Source organism: Oenanthe melanoleuca, chromosome 4 (assembly GCF_029582105.1).
Source record: "Oenanthe melanoleuca isolate GR-GAL-2019-014 chromosome 4, OMel1.0, whole genome shotgun sequence".
Lineage (NCBI taxonomy): Eukaryota > Metazoa > Chordata > Aves > Passeriformes > Muscicapidae > Oenanthe > Oenanthe melanoleuca.
In genome coordinates this window covers 52,115,000-52,137,436 of record NC_079337.1, presented here as the reverse complement: position 1 = coordinate 52,137,436, position 22,437 = coordinate 52,115,000, and the positions used below count along the sequence as shown (strand labels likewise).

At 35.5% G+C, this 22,437-nt stretch overlaps 1 protein-coding gene across 1 annotated transcript; it reads left to right on the top strand.

The window, feature by feature from the left end:
* Positions 1–863: 863 nt before the first annotated feature.
* Positions 864–22,319, top strand: PI4K2B (phosphatidylinositol 4-kinase type 2 beta). Its single transcript, XM_056489367.1, has 10 exons — positions 864–1,260; positions 5,288–5,436; positions 10,507–10,707; positions 11,181–11,312; positions 12,646–12,799; positions 14,329–14,396; positions 14,884–14,980; positions 17,378–17,511; positions 18,588–18,647; positions 20,838–22,319. The coding sequence occupies exons 1-10, from the start codon at positions 963–965 to the stop codon at positions 21,009–21,011; spliced, it is 1,467 nt and encodes a 488-aa protein (XP_056345342.1). The 5' UTR covers positions 864–962; the 3' UTR covers positions 21,012–22,319.
* Positions 22,320–22,437: the final 118 nt, after the last annotated feature.

Sequence of the window (22,437 nt, the reverse complement as noted above, 5' to 3'; positions counted from 1 at the left end):
ATAAGTTTTAGAGTGAGTTCTAATACTTTTAGTAAGTAAAAGGTTTCAAATGCCTCAATAGCAGTGAGTGTTTTAGTGAAGATTGAAACATACTGATATCTCCAGTGGAGACTCCAGGACCACAGTTGTAGACAGGACTTAGACATAATAGAGTTATAGTAAGAATATTGCTTACGTTTCTTAGAACACGATAGAGTGTATGCATAGTGTTATATGTAACCTGGTGTGCTAAGAAATAGAATTCTAATAGGCTAAAGAGTGGTGGTCTGAGTTTGCATCTTAACTTGTTGGAAAGGTCCTATATAAGACTATGTATTGGGAGAGTTGTTGCTTTAAGCTATTGTAGCTTTTAGCCATTCTGGCTTCTAGCCATTTGCTTATTGCTACTGCTTTTGTCATTGCTTTTGCTATTGCCTTTTGAGACTGATGTGCTTTGTAATAAGATGTACTTTGTAATAAATAACCTTTTTAACTATTAGCTGCTTTGCTTATTTAAGATTACCCGTCAAGTAGGAGCCTAAGAGCTCAGAGTAGGAGCCTATAGAGCTCTGGAGTTTGGTGCCATAGAGCACCCGGGGGTCAGAAAGAACCCCCACACATGGGTAATGGGGGAACAGGGAAATAATGGCAATGTATTCATACTGTTTTCTTTCACACTGTTTTTAGGCTTCGTGTTGGAAGTTACCGTGATGGTGCAAAGTTTGGGTAGGGAGAGCGGCAGGCTATGGCAGGTGGTGGCCAGGAGGCAAGCCTGCTCCAGGTGCAGAACCCAGGCGAGTTTCAGGGATGTTTTTGTTGAGCCCTCGCAGCCGCGGCCCCTTTAAGGCAGGTGGCGGGGCGGGCGCGGGGCCGCGCGCACGCGCGGGCGGCGGAGCCGGAGCCGGAGCGGCGGGAGCGCCCCGAGCCCGCCCGGCCGCGCCGCCGCCTCCGCCCGCCGCGCTCGGCCCCGGCCCCGGCCGCCCATGGCGGAGCCGGGTGCGGAGGAGCCTGATGAGCGCCTGCTGCTCCTCGTGGAGCCGCCGCCGTCGCCGCCTCAGGCGGAGCAGCCCCTGCGGGGGCCGCAGAGTGCGAGAGCCGTCCCCGGCGGGGCCGTGCGGCTGAGTGGGGAGCCGGGGCTCGAGGAGGTGCAGGACTCGGACGACTCGGAGGACTCGGGACCCGAGGGGGATGGAGAGGACGAGCCTCTCCTGCGGGCATGGGGCGGCGGCCGCGGGCGGCGAGCGGGCGGCGGCTGGGACAGGGAGCGGCGCGCCGCCGCAGGTACGGCCGGGGGCCGCGGCGCTGGCGGGACGCGCGGGGAGCGGCAGCGTGTGCTGGGGATGGCGGCCCGGGGCCGGGGGCGGAGCAGCCCCTGCCGTGCTCTGTCCTGACAGCGAGGCTGCGAAAACGCCTATCGGGACTGAGGTGCGCTCGCTGTGCACTGTCCGATGGCATAGCATCGCTGAGGGGCAGAGGTGTGCTGGCCTCTTGATGTATGGCTCGCTGACTGATAATGGAGGGAAGATGCTGCAAACGGATATAAGTTCGACTGCTTTGTCCCTATATGCAAGGCTGCACGAACTCATTTACGTCTTCCTGAGTGCCTCCACTGTCACTTCTCTCCGCTCTCCGTCTGCTGCTTTGTTGGGCCTTGCTTTGTTTCTGTCATGTTGTATGAAACTTACGGCTTTGCATGTTTTAAATGCTGTTTTGTGGTGGAACTGGCTGCTGCTTCCTGAGCACTTGGAGGAATGTCGAGTTTTCAGTTTGACTTGCCTATCCCACTAACTACTTTTTTTGTGACTCTCATCGTTTCATCTTGAAAAAAAAAATCAGCCTGTATTTGTTCTTTGTTTTAATCATATGCTCACTTTTTACAATCTCATGCTTTAAGAGTTTTAGATATGGGCTCTACTGTCATATTTTTGGTTTTCATAAAAGTATATCTTCTTTTTATATTTTCAAAGTTATTGAAGAGACAAACACAATGTGAAAGTCCAGATTTAGTTATTAATTCGAAAAGAGACATAAGCATGCCCATTATTGAACTCTAAATATGCTAGCAAAATGATAAATTACACGATATTTTTTGCTTACTTTATTTTCTTTAGACTTTCAAACTTTCTGATCCTGTGAAGTTTCTATAGAAGTATACATCTAAGATGCGTTTGTTGACAGAAATATGTGGAGTTTTCTCACTTCTTTGTTTTTGCTGTTGTAATTATAGTATAGGATTTCTTGCCAGAGACTGGCAACACTGTTTCTTTTGCAACAATAGAGTACTTAAAAAAAAAATCCGAACATCCCCCCACCATCATCAAGTTTAACAAAATAAGTTGTGCTAATAATTCTGTTTTAGTAACTACAGAGAACTTTTACTTGTTTGGCCATAGACAGAAAAATCTCGTCTTTTAAGCATTGGTCTTGAGTGTAGTCCATACCTGTAATATAAACATGCCATTAAAATGTTAAGAGTTTTCCTGTCTTTTTCCTACAAGACTTAAGATCTGTTAAGGAGATATGCTTCTAGCAAAATGTTTTTAAAAAAAGAAGTTGATGCTTCAGAGTGGAGGTTAGAGATGTGGGTCTTGCAGCACTGAAACAAGTAGGATGCTGAATGCAGAGTACTACTTGGAATCTGCCCCAAAAGTGTGAAAGAAAATCTCAGAACTGATACTGATTAGCATCTCATCTTTTGTTTCCTTGTCCTTACCTTTTCTGTATATGTAACCCTTGAAGTGCAGGATTGTTTCACATGTTAGATGTTATTCATGTATGTTATTGCAGCACAGAGTGTTTCCTTAATGGAGCTATGGCCACAATAGAAGATGGAATTGGTTAAAGGAGCTACCTTTAATCATATTAATGTTTAAAAAGTATACCTCTAGCTTAGTGTGAAGGAGTTCATACATGTTACTCTTGCAAAAAACTTTGTTAGTGTAGCTTAGCTCATGTCATGCTAACTTGATGGAAGAACAGGTTGATAATTTGTGTCTTCTTTGGCAAGTCTTCATCATTCCAGTATAGCAGCTTCACAAACTTGGGCCTTATCCAAATTACATGTGAAAAAAGTTCTCAAGCTTGGTAGTTTGACTGTGTGTGTGTGAGTTCTGTCTCCTTAGTGGGAGTTTAATGAGAGGAGTAATTTTCAAGAGTAATTGCATTAGAAACCTTAATTAGTTACAATTGTAAGTTTAGAGACTGTACTGGGAATAAGTTGCGGCATAACATGCTTTCTCAGTGGAAAACTTGATTAAAATAATTTTTAAAAAATAAACTAACTCAAAAAACCCCCAAACCCTGCCACATTCACAAATACTATCTTCAATCAGTATGGTTTATTTTCATATGGAGAGGGTTGATAAACTCCTTAAAACTGCTAGTTTCCTTCTAAGTGTTTTTGTACAGCCACATCACTGTTGTATCATGCTTCCTAGCAGCACAGTAGCAATACTGAGCAAATAATGAGTTTCAAAAATTATTTCTCTTCTTTCAGCATGCAGTGCAATGGGGTTTTTTTGTTGTTATTTTAATATTTTTTCAGAAGTTATCTTTTAAGTTAGAAAAGACATGGTTGAAGAATTTCCTCAGAATTGAGACTACTTAATGCCTCTAGATTCTAGAATAAATGCACAGAAATTAAAAACTGACCTCTGAGTCTTCCACACAGTCAACTGCAATCCATGTGATACAAAGTTCACCTGTAGGTTTTCTTCTTCTGGAAGATAATTGAGCAGAACAACTTAGCATGGATGTTGCACTGCATTTGGTAACAATACAGTGCACAACCCTGATTTTGCTGTTGCACTTCATTTGGTAACAGTGTAATCCACAACCCTGATTTTGCTTTCCCTGACAAAAATACGTAATAGTTGGAGCTCAGTTGTGTGATGTAATGTAGATGTGTGGTGATAGTTGAGGCTTGACTGAAATAAGAACCACTGATTCAAAGTGAATTTTTCCATAAAAATAAGTTTATTTTGGTTAATTTCCCTAACTCATTTAAATACTTTGTAACAGGAAAACCTTTGAACTTCTTCCTTTCCTCTTCTTGTCCTACTCTGAAGTCTTAGTGTAGTTTATCACAGCAGTATTGGCCAGATAGTTAGATTCTGATCCAATGGGCTGTACTTATTGATTCTTAAAAATTATCTGCTTTAAGGTTTCTCTTCCTTGTTGCCAACTTACACTAAGATTTTCCTAATTTTTAATGCTTTTTGACTGTTTTGTTGGGAGTCCATGTTACTGTTTTAAGTGATACATGCAAGCAAGTGGTAATGTTCTAAAAAGCTTCAAAAACTGTCCTGAGCTACAAAAAAAAAACAAGTTTTGGTTTATTTTTTTCCTTTTTCCTTTTCCCTTTGGTTTTAATTTGACTCTCTACAAAATGTTAAGGACTATCTTTTTTGCATGGATTCTGTGTTGGTTGTCATTCCAGAAGGATGTATGCTAAATTTCTTCAATTGCTGAAATGGGAACAAAGCAACTTTATCCATAAATGTTTAATTTAGAATAATGTAGCTGTTTGTTAATGCAGAAATGAGCCCTAATGTACAGGCCCATTAGAATGCACTCAGTGAACACGTGAAACAATCCTAGCCTTAAAAGAAGGTATAATATTCTGCAGTATCAAAACTTGTGAAGAAGTAAGAAAAAGGTCAGCAGTATTCTGGCACCATTCTTTCTTGTCTTTCTAAATGTTTGCATAGAGTCCTAGAGTTTGCCCAAATACTGTACAGACCCGATCTGATCAGTTGATAAATAAATGCTACAAGTTGCTTACAGTGTTTTAAGGCTGGAATGGTGCCCATGTGCAGTACCTCCCTGCTGTGCTGGTGCCCCTTGTGAGTGCTACATGTAGCAGATTATTCAGTGGACTAACTTCCTTGCCTTTAGCAGATACTAAACATGTTAGCCAAGCTCTTAAATGAGCGGTACAGTACTGTTCTAATAGTGGCTAATCGACAGGACACAAAAATAATACTAAAATTTTTCACACTTTTTTTACAGTTGTGACTTTGAACTTTTTTTTTTTTTTTTTCCTTAGATTTGTTTTGTAAATAAATATTTGAAAGATAAATTCTTGAAAATTGTAGACACTTAGCAGTGGCAGTCTCAAATTTTTTGTCGCCGATTTGGCTGATTTACTTAATTAGATGTGGATGTATCAGTGGAAAAACTTGTACAAATTAAATGGACCAGATTTTTCAGCCTGCTGTTGGATGGGTGTTGTTTTATCAGTGTGTTTGCTTATGCTTAATTTGTAGTACAAGTTGCACTTAAGACTGGTTGTTTTCTTGTTTTTCAGGACATACTGCAGATATGAATATATTTTTGGATGATCCAGAATTTGCAGAAATTATTCTGAGAACAGAACAAGCTATAGAGTGTGGAGTTTTTCCAGAAAGAATCTCTCAAGGATCCAGTGGGAGTTACTTTGCTAAGGATCCAAAAGGGGTGAGCATGTTACTGCAAAGTCAGGCACACCATCAGCAGCAAGTTGAAAATGGAAAGTCAAAAATTCTATCTATATGCAAATTAATTTAGATAAGTTATTTAATAATTTATTGTATGCCAAAATTTATTTTGGAAAAATCAATGCAAATAATACTTAGATTTCTAATTACGCCTTGCTGCATAACCTGAGGCACAGTAGCTATTATTTCTGCTGCACTTTTATCACATTTTTAATGATCTGCACCGGAGAAATATGGAGAGAATGAAAGGTTCTCTAACATCTGAAAACAGTTCGGGAATTCCTTTGTGCAGAATCTTGTTCTCTGTGTGTCTTAATTGATTTTTGCCCAACTGAGCTCCTGATTTCAGTGTGGTTTAAGTTTCTTTAGCTAAGCCTCCTGTATTTTTTTTCTCTTCTTAAATAGCCTTTAATTTGGGTCATGTCTCCTTTCTTATGTGATACGTAGATGGGCAAGAAGAGTGATATCATCAAATCTACCTTTTAACTTATGGTTGTCTACTGAATCTTAGCTGAAAGATTTGCTTTCTCCATGGCAAGATTTGCTTTTCCCTTCTGTAGTTGGTAAATAGTACCTTGAATAGTGATCATCAGTGAGGTCTCCTAAGGTAACTTTGAGACAGAGAAGTAATAGTTACCTGAAAGTCTCTTGAAAAGCAACATGTGGTTAGCTTTATTTAGTAAGAGGAAATTATGTCTCAGACATACTTCCATATTATTTTCTTTAAATTAAAAATACTTTGCTACTGACATTTCACAAAATAAGACCTCCAACTGCTCAACTTTTGTTAATTTGTCACATCTGATTTTATTTTAAACTCAATTAGCAATTTTTAGCTCTTAGATAGAGGTAGGTGTTTATTAATCCTGAAGACCTCAGTTGTGCTGGAAATGGAAACTGGAACACTCTGAATGCCTAGGTTTTCAGAGCATATTCAAGATTTTTGTCATTCCCATAACAGTAATTTTCCTTTTATTTAGGTGGTAATATTCCTGTTTTGTCAGTTAATTTTCATAGTTTTTAGTTTGTTTTAATGGCAATTTTCTGGTGATAGCTTTTACACTTTATTGAATAAGTTTGGTTTTTTTTTTGTTTGGTTTTGTGGTTTTTTTTGGTTTTTTTTTTTTTTTTTTTTTTGAGAGTAGTTACCTGACTTTAATATAAATAAATATGTCCATTTATGATTTTATTTTTATGGAAAGTGGCAGAACCACCGCTTCAAAATCTTCTGAAAACTCAGTTCATATACCTGTGTTCCAGGAACATTTGTTAGTAATAATCCCTTCATTCTGGTGGAGAAAATAGAAAGGAGGGTCTCTCTCTCTCTCTTTTTGAAACCTGAAGCAAAAGAAATATTTCTGTAATGGCTTTGTGAGATTCTTGCTATCGCATGCAATGCTGTAAATATAAAAACTTCAGAGTTCCAGCTTCACTCTCTTTTTTAGTAGCTTACATCTTTGTAGATTTTCTGATGTTGTGCTTATATACACCTATTCAAACTTTATGCTCTTTTTAAAGTAGTATTTTAAAATATTTATATCTTATTTAATGTGCAATAGGAAAAAAATATAAGTAGTCAAATACTGGTTTGGATCAATAGTTTTTCAAAGTTTCTGGGCGTTATGTATCTAAAGAATGTTCTAGAGTGCTATGGTAAAAATAATTTACAACTGACTAAGTTTTTTGAGTTTTTCTTAATGCTGATTTTTTTTATTATTAGAAAGTTAGTAGAGAAATCACTAGGGAAAAGACATCATACCATAGCCCTGGCAATGGTGAGAGAGTATTTATGCATCATTTTAATATAAACATAACCACGGTATTTTGGATGGGCCATATTATTCCTTATTTCTCATGTGGTGATTTTCTTATTGGTTTTACTTTTCTTTTGCTGTGTTTTTGTTTGTAGTTAATTTTCTAGTAGTGACTTGCCCTCTTCCCTTATGTAGGGCATTAATTTGAATGTAAGTATTTAGTAGAAACTAAGATTGAGAAACAAAGGCTGTTTATTTTATGCGGTTCAAAAAGTTCATTGCAAAATATGAAAGTATTTAGGGACTGTGAGAGTAAAGATACCAAGTGCTTAGAAGATTTTAAATTTTGCTTCTATTCTTTGCTTTTGTTCTAGACCTTATCTATGTTATCTATGCTATCCATATTAAAGGTGTGATAAAATTTCATTTTGTCAATAGTGCAACTTTCATGCGTAGAATGGATTTCAGATCCTGTTTGAGTATTGCATCATTCTACTTCAGACCGGTTCTGTCACTTGCTTTCTCCAATTCCTCTTGAGTAATCTTCTCTTTCTTATGCTGGGAGAGAGCTCATTAAAGATGTGCTAAGCCTTTTTACTGGTCACCTTCTGAAGTGTTTGCCCAAAATGAATACCAAATTACAGATAAAATAAGCTGTTTCCATTAGGTCACCTTTTGTGCTGGTTTGGTTCTATCAGAAAGTTAAACTTCAAATTGCATAATTAAAATTAGCTTTTTGTATTTATTGGCAAAAGTTATATAGTTGCATACTGGAATGGAGTTCAGTACTTAAGCAGGGCTATTACAGAAGGCTTGAATATTTCTGCATTTGTTGTTGATTGTGTAAGCAATAAATAAAAGACATTGTGTCTGCTGCAAATTTTACTGCAATATGTTTCTGACAGTTTCAACTAATTGCTAATGTTGATAGTCAGTCTATAAATTCATTTTGATTGGCAAAATTAAGACTGGCCTTGGTAGCTTGTTCTACAGATTGAACTTTTTGGTTTTACTCTGGTCATCAACAGCAGTGGCTCTGCAAAGTTTAGCAAGTTTTTAACTTCAGCAAATCCTTGAAAACCATATCTAGATTTGACTGTATAGCACAGTACAGTCCAGGCTGGTAATAGGATGAGCTAAGCTCCTATTTTAGATGGGCACTTACTAGGAAGTATTAGCCAGAGACTGATTCAGAAGAGATAATTAAAGGTTAGGCGTGTACTTCTAAATACACCACAACAATTCCAAGAAAAGCAAAGCTGCTAGCTTTGCTTTAAGCAGGTAGATAGATACATGTGATTCAATAGCAAAAAATTATATAACTTTTTAACAATTCTAAACCTAACATTAGGATTTTGACTATAGTAGTATACCAAATGCTGTGATTTAAAAAGAAAAAAATAAGAAATAATTAAGTATTCAAAAAACATGCTGACCTCTCACATTGCATAGAATAATTATTGCATTTGTGTAGGTCTAAGTTGAATTTTCTCTGTGCAGTTGTGTTCAAGGTTTTGAATGCAACCTTAGAATCACAGATAACAGAGAATAACAGATAAACCAAAGACAATTCTTGTCAATTTGTTTCCTGACTCTGTTGATAGGACACTAATTTTATAGTATGAATGCAAATAATGGTATTTTGTAACTTAGTTTTCCTTGTAGTTAATGGGAATTAATAAAAATATATGGATGAGGCATGATGCTATTAATACTTGCTGTCTTGTGTATCTGTTTATAAAGTGATTAAATTAAGTTTTCTCTAGTTACTTAGTCTTGGGCAATCTTGGACAAAGCAAGATTGTCTTGGAGAAATTGGTTGAAAAATCTCTACAAGTTAAACCAGCTGGTCAGATCCTCTCTCTAATCCAGCTGAATCAGCAGCTACTGAAGAATACTGCTTGTTTCTGACTGCCAGCAAACATGTTCATGACATGAGTATAAATCAGCTTTGAGTGCTGGTACAACAGCAGGCAGTGTTTAGCTAATTGAGATAGTCACTTTTTTCATAAGGATTTAGTAACTTACCCAGATGTGAAAATGCTTCATAAACAGTTGTTCTTGAGTATTTATAAGAAAGAATTTGATTTACTTCCCATTGTCCAGTAAGAAGGGATGAAGATGCAGCATTTCTATAGCATTCCACCTGAGCTACAGAGGAGTCATTATGTGAACTTTATGCATTAGGCCAAAGTTTTACAGATAATTGAAAGGTTATATATTTTAATGTAGTAATAACCCTGAGATTTGAGGTTAACAAATATAGAACCCTATGTAGAAGACACCTTGAGAAACTGCCAATTTAATGCTTGTGCTGTGGAGCCAGCATTGTTTGAACATGGTTCTTGAGGAATGTTTAGCCAACCTGTTGTTAGTTGCACCCTGTTTTGGAGACTGCAGAACCTGGCCACCTGTTCCAGTCTCAAGCTGCACTTAGGTTTCTAAAGGATTTCTTTTTTGCAGCTTATCTGCCGGGTTTTAAGCCTGTCATTTTTTGGGCTGTTAACAGTAAATGTGTTGTTCCTTTCTTTTCCATAGCAACCTATTCCATACTTCACCATGTCTTAGTTTTCTCCTAGTTTAAGCACTTACTGCTCCTACTGTCTTTCATTATTAATATATTTTGTGCTTATTCTAATTTTTTTTTAGCTTTCTCTAGTTTGTTAACAGATTTCTTGAAGTATAGTGTCCAAAACTGCACAAAGGGCTCTGACTAATTTTAAGATCTACTATGTAAATGTAATGTAAATGATAGCTGATGGCCATTTTGATACATTCAAACTCAGGGTAATAAGAAAAATAGATTTAAAAGAAATTAAGTTAGTTGATTTTTTTACTGTTCTATATATTTGTCACTTTCCTGGAGCAATTACATCTCTGAAATAGCAGGTAAGCAAGTTGTTGGTGGGCTGAAAATTGTTTTTAAAGCTACTATTAAAACCTCCTTTTTTAGGAACTTTATATACATACATATGTGTATATATATGTATATGTATGTATATAGGTAAATTCAGTCCTTTTGAATTTTGACAAAATGTTTTGAAAAAGTAAATGTTGGTTTGGATTTTTTCTTATGAAGATCTATTTTGCATTTGCACTAATCTAAAGAAGCACTTAATGATAAATTCATTTGGAATCAAATTTTGTTAGTTTTATTATTTCATCATCTAAAATGAGCAACTGTCTAATGCATGGGATAAGATTTAACTAGTATTTTCAAATATCTAATTTTTAAACTAATTTACTATTTTGCAACTCAAAGAGCTCATTATTTAATTTTATATTATTTACCTTAGAAAATTATTGGAGTTTTCAAACCAAAATCTGAAGAGCCTTATGGACATCTAAATCCAAAATGGACCAAATATTTTCACAAAGTTTGCTGTCCTTGCTGCTTTGGCAGAGGCTGCCTTGTTCCAAATCAGGGATATCTCTCTGAAGCTGGTGCCTATCTTGTGGATGAGAAGCTGGGGCTTGGAGTTGTACCTAAAACTAAGGTAAAAGTTAAAACACACAAATTACTGAATTAAAAAAAACAAACATATTTGTCAGTCTCTGAACTGTGGTTGTGTAGATAGCCTTGTATATAATGTGCTATAAATAAGTAATTTATAAACTATTGCAAGTACAAAGGCACAGTGATTTGATGTAGAAAAGGTGACTTTTGATTTAAAGGATAATTTTGAGCTGTGAATTGAATCTCTTCTTTGGAACTACTTTCTAGTATTTTCTGATACTTTTTGTACTTCATGTTTTGATGAGATGCAAATTGCAAAAATCAGCATATAAAATTCCCATTTTTGTCTGGGATATGTAAAATAGGAAATATTTACCTTTTCTTATAAAATTTATCTGTTGAAAATGCCTGATGCTTGCTTAGTTTAAAAAAATATAACTGAGCATAACATTAGCTGTAAATTGACTGTTGAAATAATAAGGGATTCTGAGCTGTTTAACTTTTTATTTTAAGGTTGTCTGGCTTGTCAGCGAGACCTTTAATTACAGTGCAATAGATCGTGCTAAGTCAAGAGGAAAAAAATATGCTTTAGAGAAAGTGCCAAAAGTTGCTAAAAAATTTAACCGAATTGGACTACCTCCTAAGGTAAGATCAAAAATAACTAATTTGTGCACTTCCTGATTCTTACATAAAACCTTTCTTAAAAAAGGATATTTATAAGTAACTTCAAAGATAGAACAAAAGAATGTGCTGCTTGTTGAAAACTGTCTGAAATTTGATACGACTGTTTCCATGCAACATGTATCCACTCTTACATCATTCCTTCTTTTGAACCATTTTAATAATCTTTTCACTTCTTGTTTCAGTTAACAGTTCTGTTTTCTGCTGGAGTAGTAACATATTAATTGTTGTATATCTCACTTTTGCTCTATTTATTGATTTCTTACTACCAGGCCTTTAAGTGTCATGTTTTGATATTGTCAATCTCTTTTTTCTGTGCAGTTTATGTACTTTTAAAAATTTATTTATTTATTTATTTCCCTTCTATTGTTTCTATTTTTTTGGATACCCTGCTGTTATGTTCTTCCTACCTCCCTTTTGTCTTATGTGCAGACTACACTGCCTAAAAATCTCACTTCTTTCTTGCCTAGTGAGCCTTATTGTATCCCCAGAATATCACTACAGTGTTCTAATCTTAAGCTTTTATAACACAGGTTACGTACAGTTTGAGTAATCCACTTGTGTCAGTTCCCAGCAGTTCAGATCCATGTGACATGGGTTGTGCAAGCTTTTTTGAGCGTGGTTATTCCACATGCTGTGTGTTTATCTACCTGCATTTTAGTTCTCAAATATAAGTTCTTGAATTTCAATCTTGTGCACCTTTCACTTACGTATGGAGCCTATGCCAACTCTCGTGTTCTTCCTTGGACTCTTTTGGGAAATGTATTTCAGTCATTTTTTGCAAAAAGCATCTGTCTTGAAGAAAATGGTTAGTGCTGCTGTTCTTACCAGTGAAGTTTTAAGGCTTTTCAGAGAGGAAGATTTTTCTCTTGTAATTTTTAGTGAGTGTTCTCTGAACTATTGAAACAAGTATTTCCAATGAAAAAGAGAACAGGCATTACTTCTCTCTCTCTCTGTTTCATATATTTCTTGTAATACTAACTGTTCATTTACACTGAGCTGCCTAGCTATATTTTATTCCTGACAAATTCACTGAGTTTAAACAAATATTTAAAAAAAAACCACCACCAGAACCCCCAGAAACTCACCCTTATGTGATTTAACTCTTAACTTTTTTAAGAATATAGGAAGGAAAGAGAAATTTATTTATTACTTAATTTAATTTTTTTTGTGTCATATTTCCTGTGCTGTGAACTTTGAAAGTATATAATGAATGTTTCTGTTAATTATTGCTTATTTGATTACTTATGTGACCTACCCATGTGCATTTCCCAAATGCAGTTTCTTAATATTTCAGGTTGGCTCCTTCCAGCTGTTTGTTGAAGGATATAAGGAAGCTGACTACTGGCTCAGGAAGTTTGAAGCTGATCCTTTACCTGAGAACACAAGGAAAGAATTTCAGTCACAATTTGAAAGGCTGGTTATCTTGGATTATGTCATCAGAAATACAGGTATTTGTTAGTATCTCTTGGTATCTATCTATTTTTGTGAGGCAGAAATCAGTGCTGCCTGAAAGCTGGTGCTTAAGGCTTTTTGTGCATTTCAGATGCTTTTCCTACGATCGAAGGCCATAAAGATGCATTTTACATTTGAAAAAATACTTTGGATTAATATGGTAAATATTGCAGTAGGAAAACAGTCCAAACAGCTCTTTGATTGTTACTATTTTTAAGCAATGTGAGAAGACAAGAACAAATGCTTTCATTGTGCTTTAATTCTGTGCATATGCTATTAACTGTTTCCCTGTTTAGGATAAAGGATGGTGAGGTTTCAGGACCCATAAGAAAAGCCGTGGCTGCAATTCCTTTTATTCTAAACTGGAGCTGATAATAGCACAGTTTCACACCAGCTCATAATGGTTCATATTCATTGTGTAGGCACTGAAGTGTGTAGGCCACTGCAATGTGTGCCTGTCAGTTCTCCTGCACTCTTGTTTTATCACACAGATGCTGTAATTCTTCTGCCACTTAATGTAGGTGAATTGCTTCTTGAGGAATCCAAAGGCAGTTTTATATTTACAATTTTTAATTTGGCAGAAATGGGCATCTTTGCTTTTCTTCAGACATACCAGGTCTAATTCATTTTCCTTTTCTCAAATTCTGTTTTTAGAAGCAAACTAGAAGAAAGTTTCATAAGAACATAATAGTTGCTAGTTGTTGCCATGGTCTGTCAGCTTTATCAAATAAAACTCAGTTTTTCCAAAGAGTTAGAGTTTTTTGACATTTTTAAAATTGTAAGGCAAATACTCAAAATGCAAAACATCATTACATGGATGATTTTTACCTTCATCTAATAGATAGATCATAATAGAATATGGAAATCATAATAGAACATGAAAATCTGATGATGATTAAACTTAAGGGAACACCTTAAAATGACAGGAAGTCCTACAAATCCATTCAGTCATTCTCTGTCAGAAAGACCTTTTCAGAGCATTTCATATCTCAGTTTTGTCTGAACAATGCAGACATTTTCAGTTTCTTGCCCTTCTGTTCAGTTTTGCCCCTTCTCCATCTTTACAGAGTCTGTTTTCTCCATGTAGTCAGAGGTCACATTATCTATACTTTTGGAGGCCTTCTCCATTTCCATTTTCTCAGCATTAAAACAAGCTTAAAAATTAAGCTTGGGGTCTGATAGATTTTTCCTCAGGAAAAACGCACATCACAACCAATCTTTCTGCATAAAATGTATGAAGATAATTTCTTTTGGCCTTCTTGATATTTTGCTGCATATTCAGTCAGTTGGGGAGCCTAAAGAAGTAATACATACCTAAGAACACATGGTAAATTTGGTCTTTCCACTGAATTGGTTGCCTGTGCATTTCAGTAAAACTAAACCACATGTGATGGGAAAAACACTTTTTGAACATTTTTGTCTACCTCCATGGGTAAAGTGTCAGTTTACAGTATTGTTGTATGTCACTCTAGGTGATGATTTCTTTATAAATGACACAGTGTAACATGCATTTTCCTGTTTAAAGACAGAGGTAACGACAACTGGTTAGTCAGGTACGAAAAACAAGATGATGGACTTGATCTGTCAGATAAGGTAAGAGAATTGTACTCTGAAACTTATATTCTTTACATTGTTGTAACTTGGTCTTGCTGGAGATTAAGGGCATAATCCCGGTTCATAGTATCAAGAAACATGATAACTACAAATTACTGTAGGCAAAATTAGTGGAAAAGCTATTTTGATTAGACTAGGTAGAACAGTGCTAGAAATTATTTTTATTGTTCTGTATTTTTACTCTACTAGCTTGGGCTATAATAACAGTAACAATGTCCACTGTCACTCAAACACATTTCTTCATCCCTTTTTGCTCTGCATATCTTGTGTTTGGGGAAGGGCTTCTCTTTGATGATGGTAGAGTAAGAAATCATACTTGGTGTAGTTTATTTGAATACTGCTTTATATTGTTTAAGTTGAATTTAACCAGTGAATCTACAAAGTATATTATTTAGTGTTTTTAATGTGTTTTGCTCTTTGTGTAAGCACCTAAGTGTCACTTACTTTTTGAATATTTTTTCTGTAGGATAGCCAATGGACTTTAACTAAAGAATCTATTAAAATTGCTGCAATTGACAATGGTTTAGCATTTCCTTTTAAGCATCCTGATGAGTGGAGGGCATGTAAGTACTTCATTCTGCAATCATTTTCCTTTTGGATATGTAACTTCCAAAGAAGTAATTTTTATTTGTGTTGTTGTAGTAAGAAACTAAGAAATCATCACTGTAGCTATATATTGAATTTTTTAATAATGTACTTTTCTTCAGAAGGTTAGTAACAAATGCCATTTTTGCAATGGCATATGTGATTTGGTTCTTGTTCATATTTTTTACCTTTAAACAACATTAATACATGGACACTCATAAACACAGTACAGTATATAATGGTGGAATTGGAAGAATTTAGCAAACATGTTTTCTTGAAAAACATAGTGGAAAATAACTCGATTGCAAGGATTTGCAAGTTGTTCCTCTGTTGGCCAAATTTCTATTTCAAAATGAAGGGTACTGTTGTAGGTGGACAAGTAGGCAGGTTGTTTTTCCTTGTTTGTAGAAGTTAGTATTTAATTAGTTGATTTTCCATCTGCTTGAAAATACTATTACTGTTAAAATGAAGTGGTTTTTGACTACAATTCTGACTACTTATCATTAGGAGGGAAGCACCCCTTGCTTTGACTTCTGAGGGCTATTATCCAGTCAGGTAATTCTGGCAGTTGTGTGGGCTAGTTATGCTGTCAAAGGCTGGTTAAGTACTCCACCCAGAATTCTGTGCAGTCTCTGTCTTGATACTAAATAGATGCTGTCCTACATATCTCTTGGCTATAGTCACTTCTGTAGCTATTCTAAAGACATGGCAATTATTGCTTATTTTATACCATCTTTACTTCAGAATCAAAAAGAATAAATTTGCATGATCCTTTAGAATTCTTTTGCAGATGGACAGGTGTGCGATAGTTTTGTAAAAGTAAACCTGTAGCATAATTTTTACAAATTGTAGTCTCTTATCCTCTAAAGCATGGTTTTGATGACTAGAGCTGCTTTGTCATTGAAGATAACCTTCTTAAAGCCAGTGAGCAGCATTTGCAAAAGGCAGGAAGTTGGTCCAGCATGGATGGACAGGGAAATCCTGACTGAATTGCGATGCAGAATTTAAATACACTTTTAAAAAAAGGAAAGATGTAGATATTTCCCTGAAAAAACAGAATTTTTCTGTAAGTGCAAGAATGGAGTTTGGAATGTCAAAGCTCAGCTGGAGTTGAGCTGGCAAAGGACATTAAGAGCAACAAGAAAGGGTTGAGTAAATTAGAAGTGAGAGTGGGACTGAAGAAAAGTGCAGCAAAGGCATAAAGGCTTAAGAAAGAATAGATTACTCAATGTTGACTTCACCTCAGTTTTCACTTGTAAGATTAGCTCTCTGTCTCTTGGATCTCAGAGCTCATAAGAGTAGAGCCCCTGGGAATGAATCCCCAAAGCAGAAGAAAAGGAGCATTTAAGGAAAATGGTCATACAGAAGCTCATAGGAGTAGATGGGATGCAGTGGAAACAGGGGGAGCTGGCTGATGCTGTTTGTAATGCAGTTTGCTTGTCACTCTTTCAAGAGTGCAGTGATAGGTTGCTTCAATCTTCATGTGAGAGCGTGGAATGACTTCTGAAAGCTGTGCTCAGGCACATGAAGAACAAGAAGGTGATGGAAAAGCCAGCATGGATTTACCAAGGACAAACTGTGCTTGATAACTAGGCAGCTTTTAATGATGACTGCTTCAGGGCAGTGAATACTGATTTTTGGTTTTTTTTTTTTCTTGTCTTTGGTAAGAACTTCTATATACTCTGTCATAGTATTCTTGTAGGGAAATGTGAGATATGAACTGAACAGACTATGAAGAATGTCAAAAACTGGCTGGACTGTCAGACTGAAAGGGCTGGGGCATTGTTAGGAAGTTTAGGGTTGTCCTGCTGCTAGGGACTTTTTTCAGCTCCTGCAACTGATAGTTTGGTGTCTTGTTTAACATCTGGTAATATTAATTGCTTTTGCAATATAAGTTGATAAAAACTGTCTAATAGCAATTACATGAAAAGTTTTGAATGCTTTTCTCTCAATGTGCTTAGAAGAAGGCATTAAAAAAATAAAAATATATTTAAAATAGTAATTTTTTTGTTAATTCTTCCATATGAGTCAAATACCAGAAAGATTTCTATTTCATTGCAGCTATTATTTTATTCCAAAGGAAACTACCTTACTAAACTAGGGAAAGGCCTTGACTTTTGCTTACAGTGTTTAGTTTATATACCTTTTTTACTTAATGCTTTAACTGAGTATTTATTGCTTAATATATTTCACTGTTTGAAAAAATGGCTTAGCAGTTGTAAAGCTGCTCTGGTAACTGTAGCCAAAAGAGATGTGTGGGGTAACAATGTTGGGAAAAGGGGCCTTACTGAGAACTTGCAGTAGGTAGTAGAGTACTTGACTCAGAATTTAATTTTTTCTTGTTTATCATTAAGTGTAATGTTTTTCTGCATTAGATCCCTTCCATTGGGCTTGGCTTCCTCAAGCAAAAGTTCCTTTCTCTCAGGAGACCAGAGATCTCGTCCTTCCTCACCTTTCTGATATGAACTTTGTACAGGACCTTTGTGAGGACCTTTATGAGCTGTTTAAGGTGAATCAAGGCTTTCTTTGAATTGGCTATTACTGTAGTAATAAGTAGCTGATACTTGTAATGGGACAGTTACATGCATAAAAAGAATAACCATCTAACTTCTGAATTCCAAGATACTATGCTATTTTACCTTTGGCATTGGCACGGTCAAAAGGGTTTATGTAATTATAAGGAAACTATCACCAATGTGGTTAATTCATAGTAATTAACTAATCCGAAAATGAATTACCTATACCATATCTAAGTTTCACATAATCAGTTAAAGCCAGTTTACTCTTACAGCATAGATCTGTGTAAAAACAGCATTTAACATACCTGTGTGGTGTGTATACTTAAACTGTAGCTGCCTGAGGAAATAATGTATTTAATGTAACTTAAAGTATCTCTATACCTTTCATATACTTAATTTTATATCCATATATTGTGCTAAGCAGCTGAAATCTTGATCGTATTGAAAGTCAAACTCACTTTAAAGATACTGAAACTGTCTACAGTGTTGACATGTAAAGAGTGTCCTTCTCTAAAACATTTTGTAAACATTTGTGTCAGATGTTCAAGTGAAATAATCCAATTAAGGATTGAAAGAATTGGAAATTTTAAACTTTTAATGAAAATGCTGCTGTAATTCAAAACTAGGTCCTGAAACACATTTTTGCTATATTTGCATCCTCAACTCATTTGAGTTCAAAATGCCTTTGTGTTTGTTAATTAAGTGTTATTAAATCTGAAGGAGGAAGTATTTTTCTGCTGGAGTTATCATGACAGAAAGAGCAGTGTAACATTGTGAGATAATATTAAGCATGGTATCTACCACCTATTGGTATTTACCAATGCCCAAAAGTGGTATCCACTAATTTATTTTATTATGTGGAACAGTCTTCATTTTCACATATGTAAACTTGAGGCAATAAATAGACTTTTTTGTAATTCATACTAGCACTCTATTTGAAGCTTTCAGAAATTATTATAGTGTGGGTAAATATGAATATGCATATTATGATATTGATGAATTTACTTGCTAAATATATAGCTAAAAACAAATGGGTTATTTACTATAAATTGTTTTCTTAATAAAGACTGACAAAGGATTTGATAAGGCTACTTTTGAAAACCAGATGTCTGTTATGAGAGGGCAGGTAAGACTGCTTTATTACTTTTTATTTATGTATTTAATTTATCATCACTGCTTTCTTTAGAGTTACAAAAACTAACTCCTATTAACTGAATGACATTTGAAGATATTTTCATCTGAGAGGACTAAGTTTCTTTCTAGAGTTTGTTCTTATTTGTGGGTAGATGAAACAGCAGAAAGTGTATGCTGATTTTTTTAATTATTTTTACAGAAAATGCTTTTAATTCTGTTTTATTGTTTCTTTGGGGGATGGGGAGGACTTAACTGTATATTCGTAGCAGGTATGTTAAAAATGAAAGAGAGTAATACATTTAGATGGAAAATTTTATGTCTGATTTCATTACGCTATTAAAATTAATGTGACTTTATTTTAGAGAGTTGGCTTGATTATTGAAAGCAATATTAGGTAACAAAATTTCTTCATTCTATCAAATGTACTTCATAACAGCTCAGCCATTTTCAGGTTAGAAATTTGATAATAGTTAAGTGCTGAGCTTGTTTTGTTTTCCAAAGTATTTTTGGTAGGGTTTTTTTTTTTTTTTTTTAACACTACGGTAAGAAAGGAGAGGAGTTCTCCATCTTCCTCTTATTTTACAATTTATGCCTGGTATGAAATACTAGAGAAAAAGCTTTAGCTAAGAACAAATTTATTTCATTGTAGGCATAAAATAGTGATTTCTGCAAGTGTGAGGCAATTGGTCAAGCCAAATTAATAGTCTGATTTACCCTGAATTTATTGAAACTTAGTCCTTGTGTTCATAAATTCAACATGGATAGTTTTAAGCCAGACAATTTGTAGTGTCTTCATTCAATGTTTTCACTGTAGAATATCCTATATCAAGATGTACCTTGCACAAGACTGCAGCTCTGCTTAGTCAAACAACACAGTTAACATATTTTGTGTGGTAGCTAAAAGACAGCAAGCCTTATTTTCTGAATTGAATTATAGGGGAGTTGCTTCTGAAATAACTCTTCTGAGAAGTTTGTGTAGTCACTGGGATGGATTCATAAAATACTCATGCATCTTAAACTGTATTAAGTAGATTTTTTCTGATGAGACAATTGGCTACAAGGGATCTGTTATTTGACAAAATGCTTGAGGAAAAACATTAATGATATAATTAAGAGTGATTATAAGGGATTCATTCAGTTGGGATGAATTTGCAGCATATCCAAAACATCTAAATGCATCCTTAAAAATGAGAATTTATAAAATGAAGAATCTAGATAAATGAACTGCAGGGAAACATACCTGGCATGGAAGAGTCAAGGTCTTTAAATCTAAGATACCAAACATAGAAGCCTATTTCTATGAAGTGAAGGAAAAAATTTTGGGAAGGGTTTCAATCCCAAAAGAAACACTTCTCTCAGGAATGTAGAGTCTAAGCAATGGGTAACACATCTACAAAGATTGCCTTAGAACTTTGAGAATGTAAATGTCAAGTAGAGTTGCTGGCAGAACCAAATTGCAGTAAATAATGCAAAAGACTTTGTCAGGGTTCTTTGGCCATGAAGGAGTACAATAAGCAGAGGATCAGTCTTACAAGGAAGAAAGGGGCATTGTGCTGGGGAAAAAGGGCTTGATATTAAGGATAATGCAAATGTGTCACTAGAGCTAAATTGAGTACTTGTTTCAGTTTTCAGCCGGATAACATTGAACATGGCGTAAGTTATGAGGGCAGTCCATGAGCACTGAAGTTTTGGAAGAAAGATAACATACTCCTGGGAGTTGAGGGCTGAATTTGGGTCTTAGCACTGGAATTCTTATGAGCTTATTATATGGCTTCATATCTTCTGAGAAGAAAATAATTTGTAGCTAAACTGCTGGTACATGCTATGTTAAATCATGGTGATGGCCTTCTTAGAGGTAGTGTTTTTCACTAGTGGTGCAGTGCTTTCAAGAGATGTGCTAAATTTAAAATGCTCTTAGATTTTTCACTCTTTTTTTCTGAAAATTTGGAAAGGTTTGCATGAAATAGTCAGGAAAAGAATGGAAGGGTAGACAGCAGTAGGATGTGTTCATGTTAGCAAATAAATAAAATATTTCTACTTGCAATAGGTATCTTTTGAAATTAATTTATTCAGCAGTACAGTTCTTTACAGAATTGGTTAAAGAGTGGCACCTAAACTTATAAGCCTGTTAGCCACAGTTTTATTTGTGCACCCTAACCTCACCTGCTTTTACTCTTTTTAGATACTAAACCTTACTCAGGCATTAAAGGATGAAAAGAGTCCCATTCAGCTTGTTCAGATGCCACGTGTGATTGTGGAGCGAAGTAGCACTGGAAGCCAAGGCCGAATTGTTCATCTGAGTAACGCATTCACACAGACCTTTCATAGCAGGAAGCCTTTCTTTTCCTCCTGGTAGCAAAAACACATGGGAAGAGTAAGTTTCTCTTTACTTTAGAAATCTACTTCTGTGTAAAGGCTCTGCAATAATGTACTTCTGCTGTATACCAAGAGCTCTGACTGCCAACACCTCAGAACTTAAATTCTAAAGACTTAAGAGATGTATTTTGAATGTAATAAAAGTTTACAATTTTTGTGTCAAAATTGTGAATTCTTATGTCAGGGAATGAAAAGACTTTGTCCATACTGTATTTTTATAGGCTAAATTAATGTATTCTGAATAAGGGAAGACAGTTTGCATATGCTGAGAAAGTAATTTTGAATACAATAGGAATTTTTTTGTTTAATATAAATATAAGAATCTATACACGATCAATTTCTTTTTATATGGCCTTTAAAAAAAATGTTCAGAATGTTACCTTTGATTGTAAAAATGCTTTTCCTTGGAATTTCTTTCTGTTATTTTAAACTGGTTATAGATTTTTGTAGACTAGTTACTTGAAAAGTCATGCACTTAAAAAAACCCTAAATCAATATGTCCTTGAAAAACAAGTTAAAGAAAGAGAGAAAGGGGAAAAATGCTTCAAGTAGGCTTTTTTTGCACGCAAGGACCAAAAATATTTAAATAGTTGTATTACAGCAAAATTCAACCCAAGTAAATACACACAGTTTCTACTGTGACAAAATACGCTGAGTGTATGTTTCAGAGGTTGAAATTTCACTGTAGCGTTCAGTATGTGTATATTTAAGCACATATGTGGAAGTCTGTGATATTTCTTTGGAGATGCATCACAATGAAGGAATTGAGTTGCACCATGTTGTTACAGGTTTGTTTTGCCATTATTGTAAAAATGTGTTCATCACTTATCACCAGAGTGGTTCTTCCGCTAATGACAGAGGCACTAATGTGTTCATCACAAAGCCAAGTCTGCCTTCTAAATTTCTAGCTAAACACAGTTTGTTTTTTGTTTTTTTGTTTTTTTGGGTTTTTTTTTTTTTTGACTGGAAAACAAAAAAAAACTGGAATACCTACAGCACAGACAATTACTTTCATGCTCTCAATAATGTTGTGCTCACCTGCCAATTGCCATTTGCATTTATGTTTAAGTTACCTGGTTTAAGACTTGACAGTAATGTTTCTAGGTCTGTGACTTATGTAATGTGGTAAATATTTTTATTTTAATAATTTTCTGACATTTACGACTGGGAAGGGGAGAAAGATTGCTGCTTTTGTTAAACCTTCAGTATTTCAGACAATGTAGATGTTTTGTAATTCTAAGCAATATTGTTGAACTCAGAAATAATAAAATGCTTGTATTTTATATAATTTTGAGTGGGTGTAAATATTAATGTAGCGTGTCAGCAATTCACCAGCCCGAGCTGTGAGACACGGTGCGGCGCGGTTCAGAAGGGAGGGACGCGCCTCTGTCCCCTGGCCGCGGCTG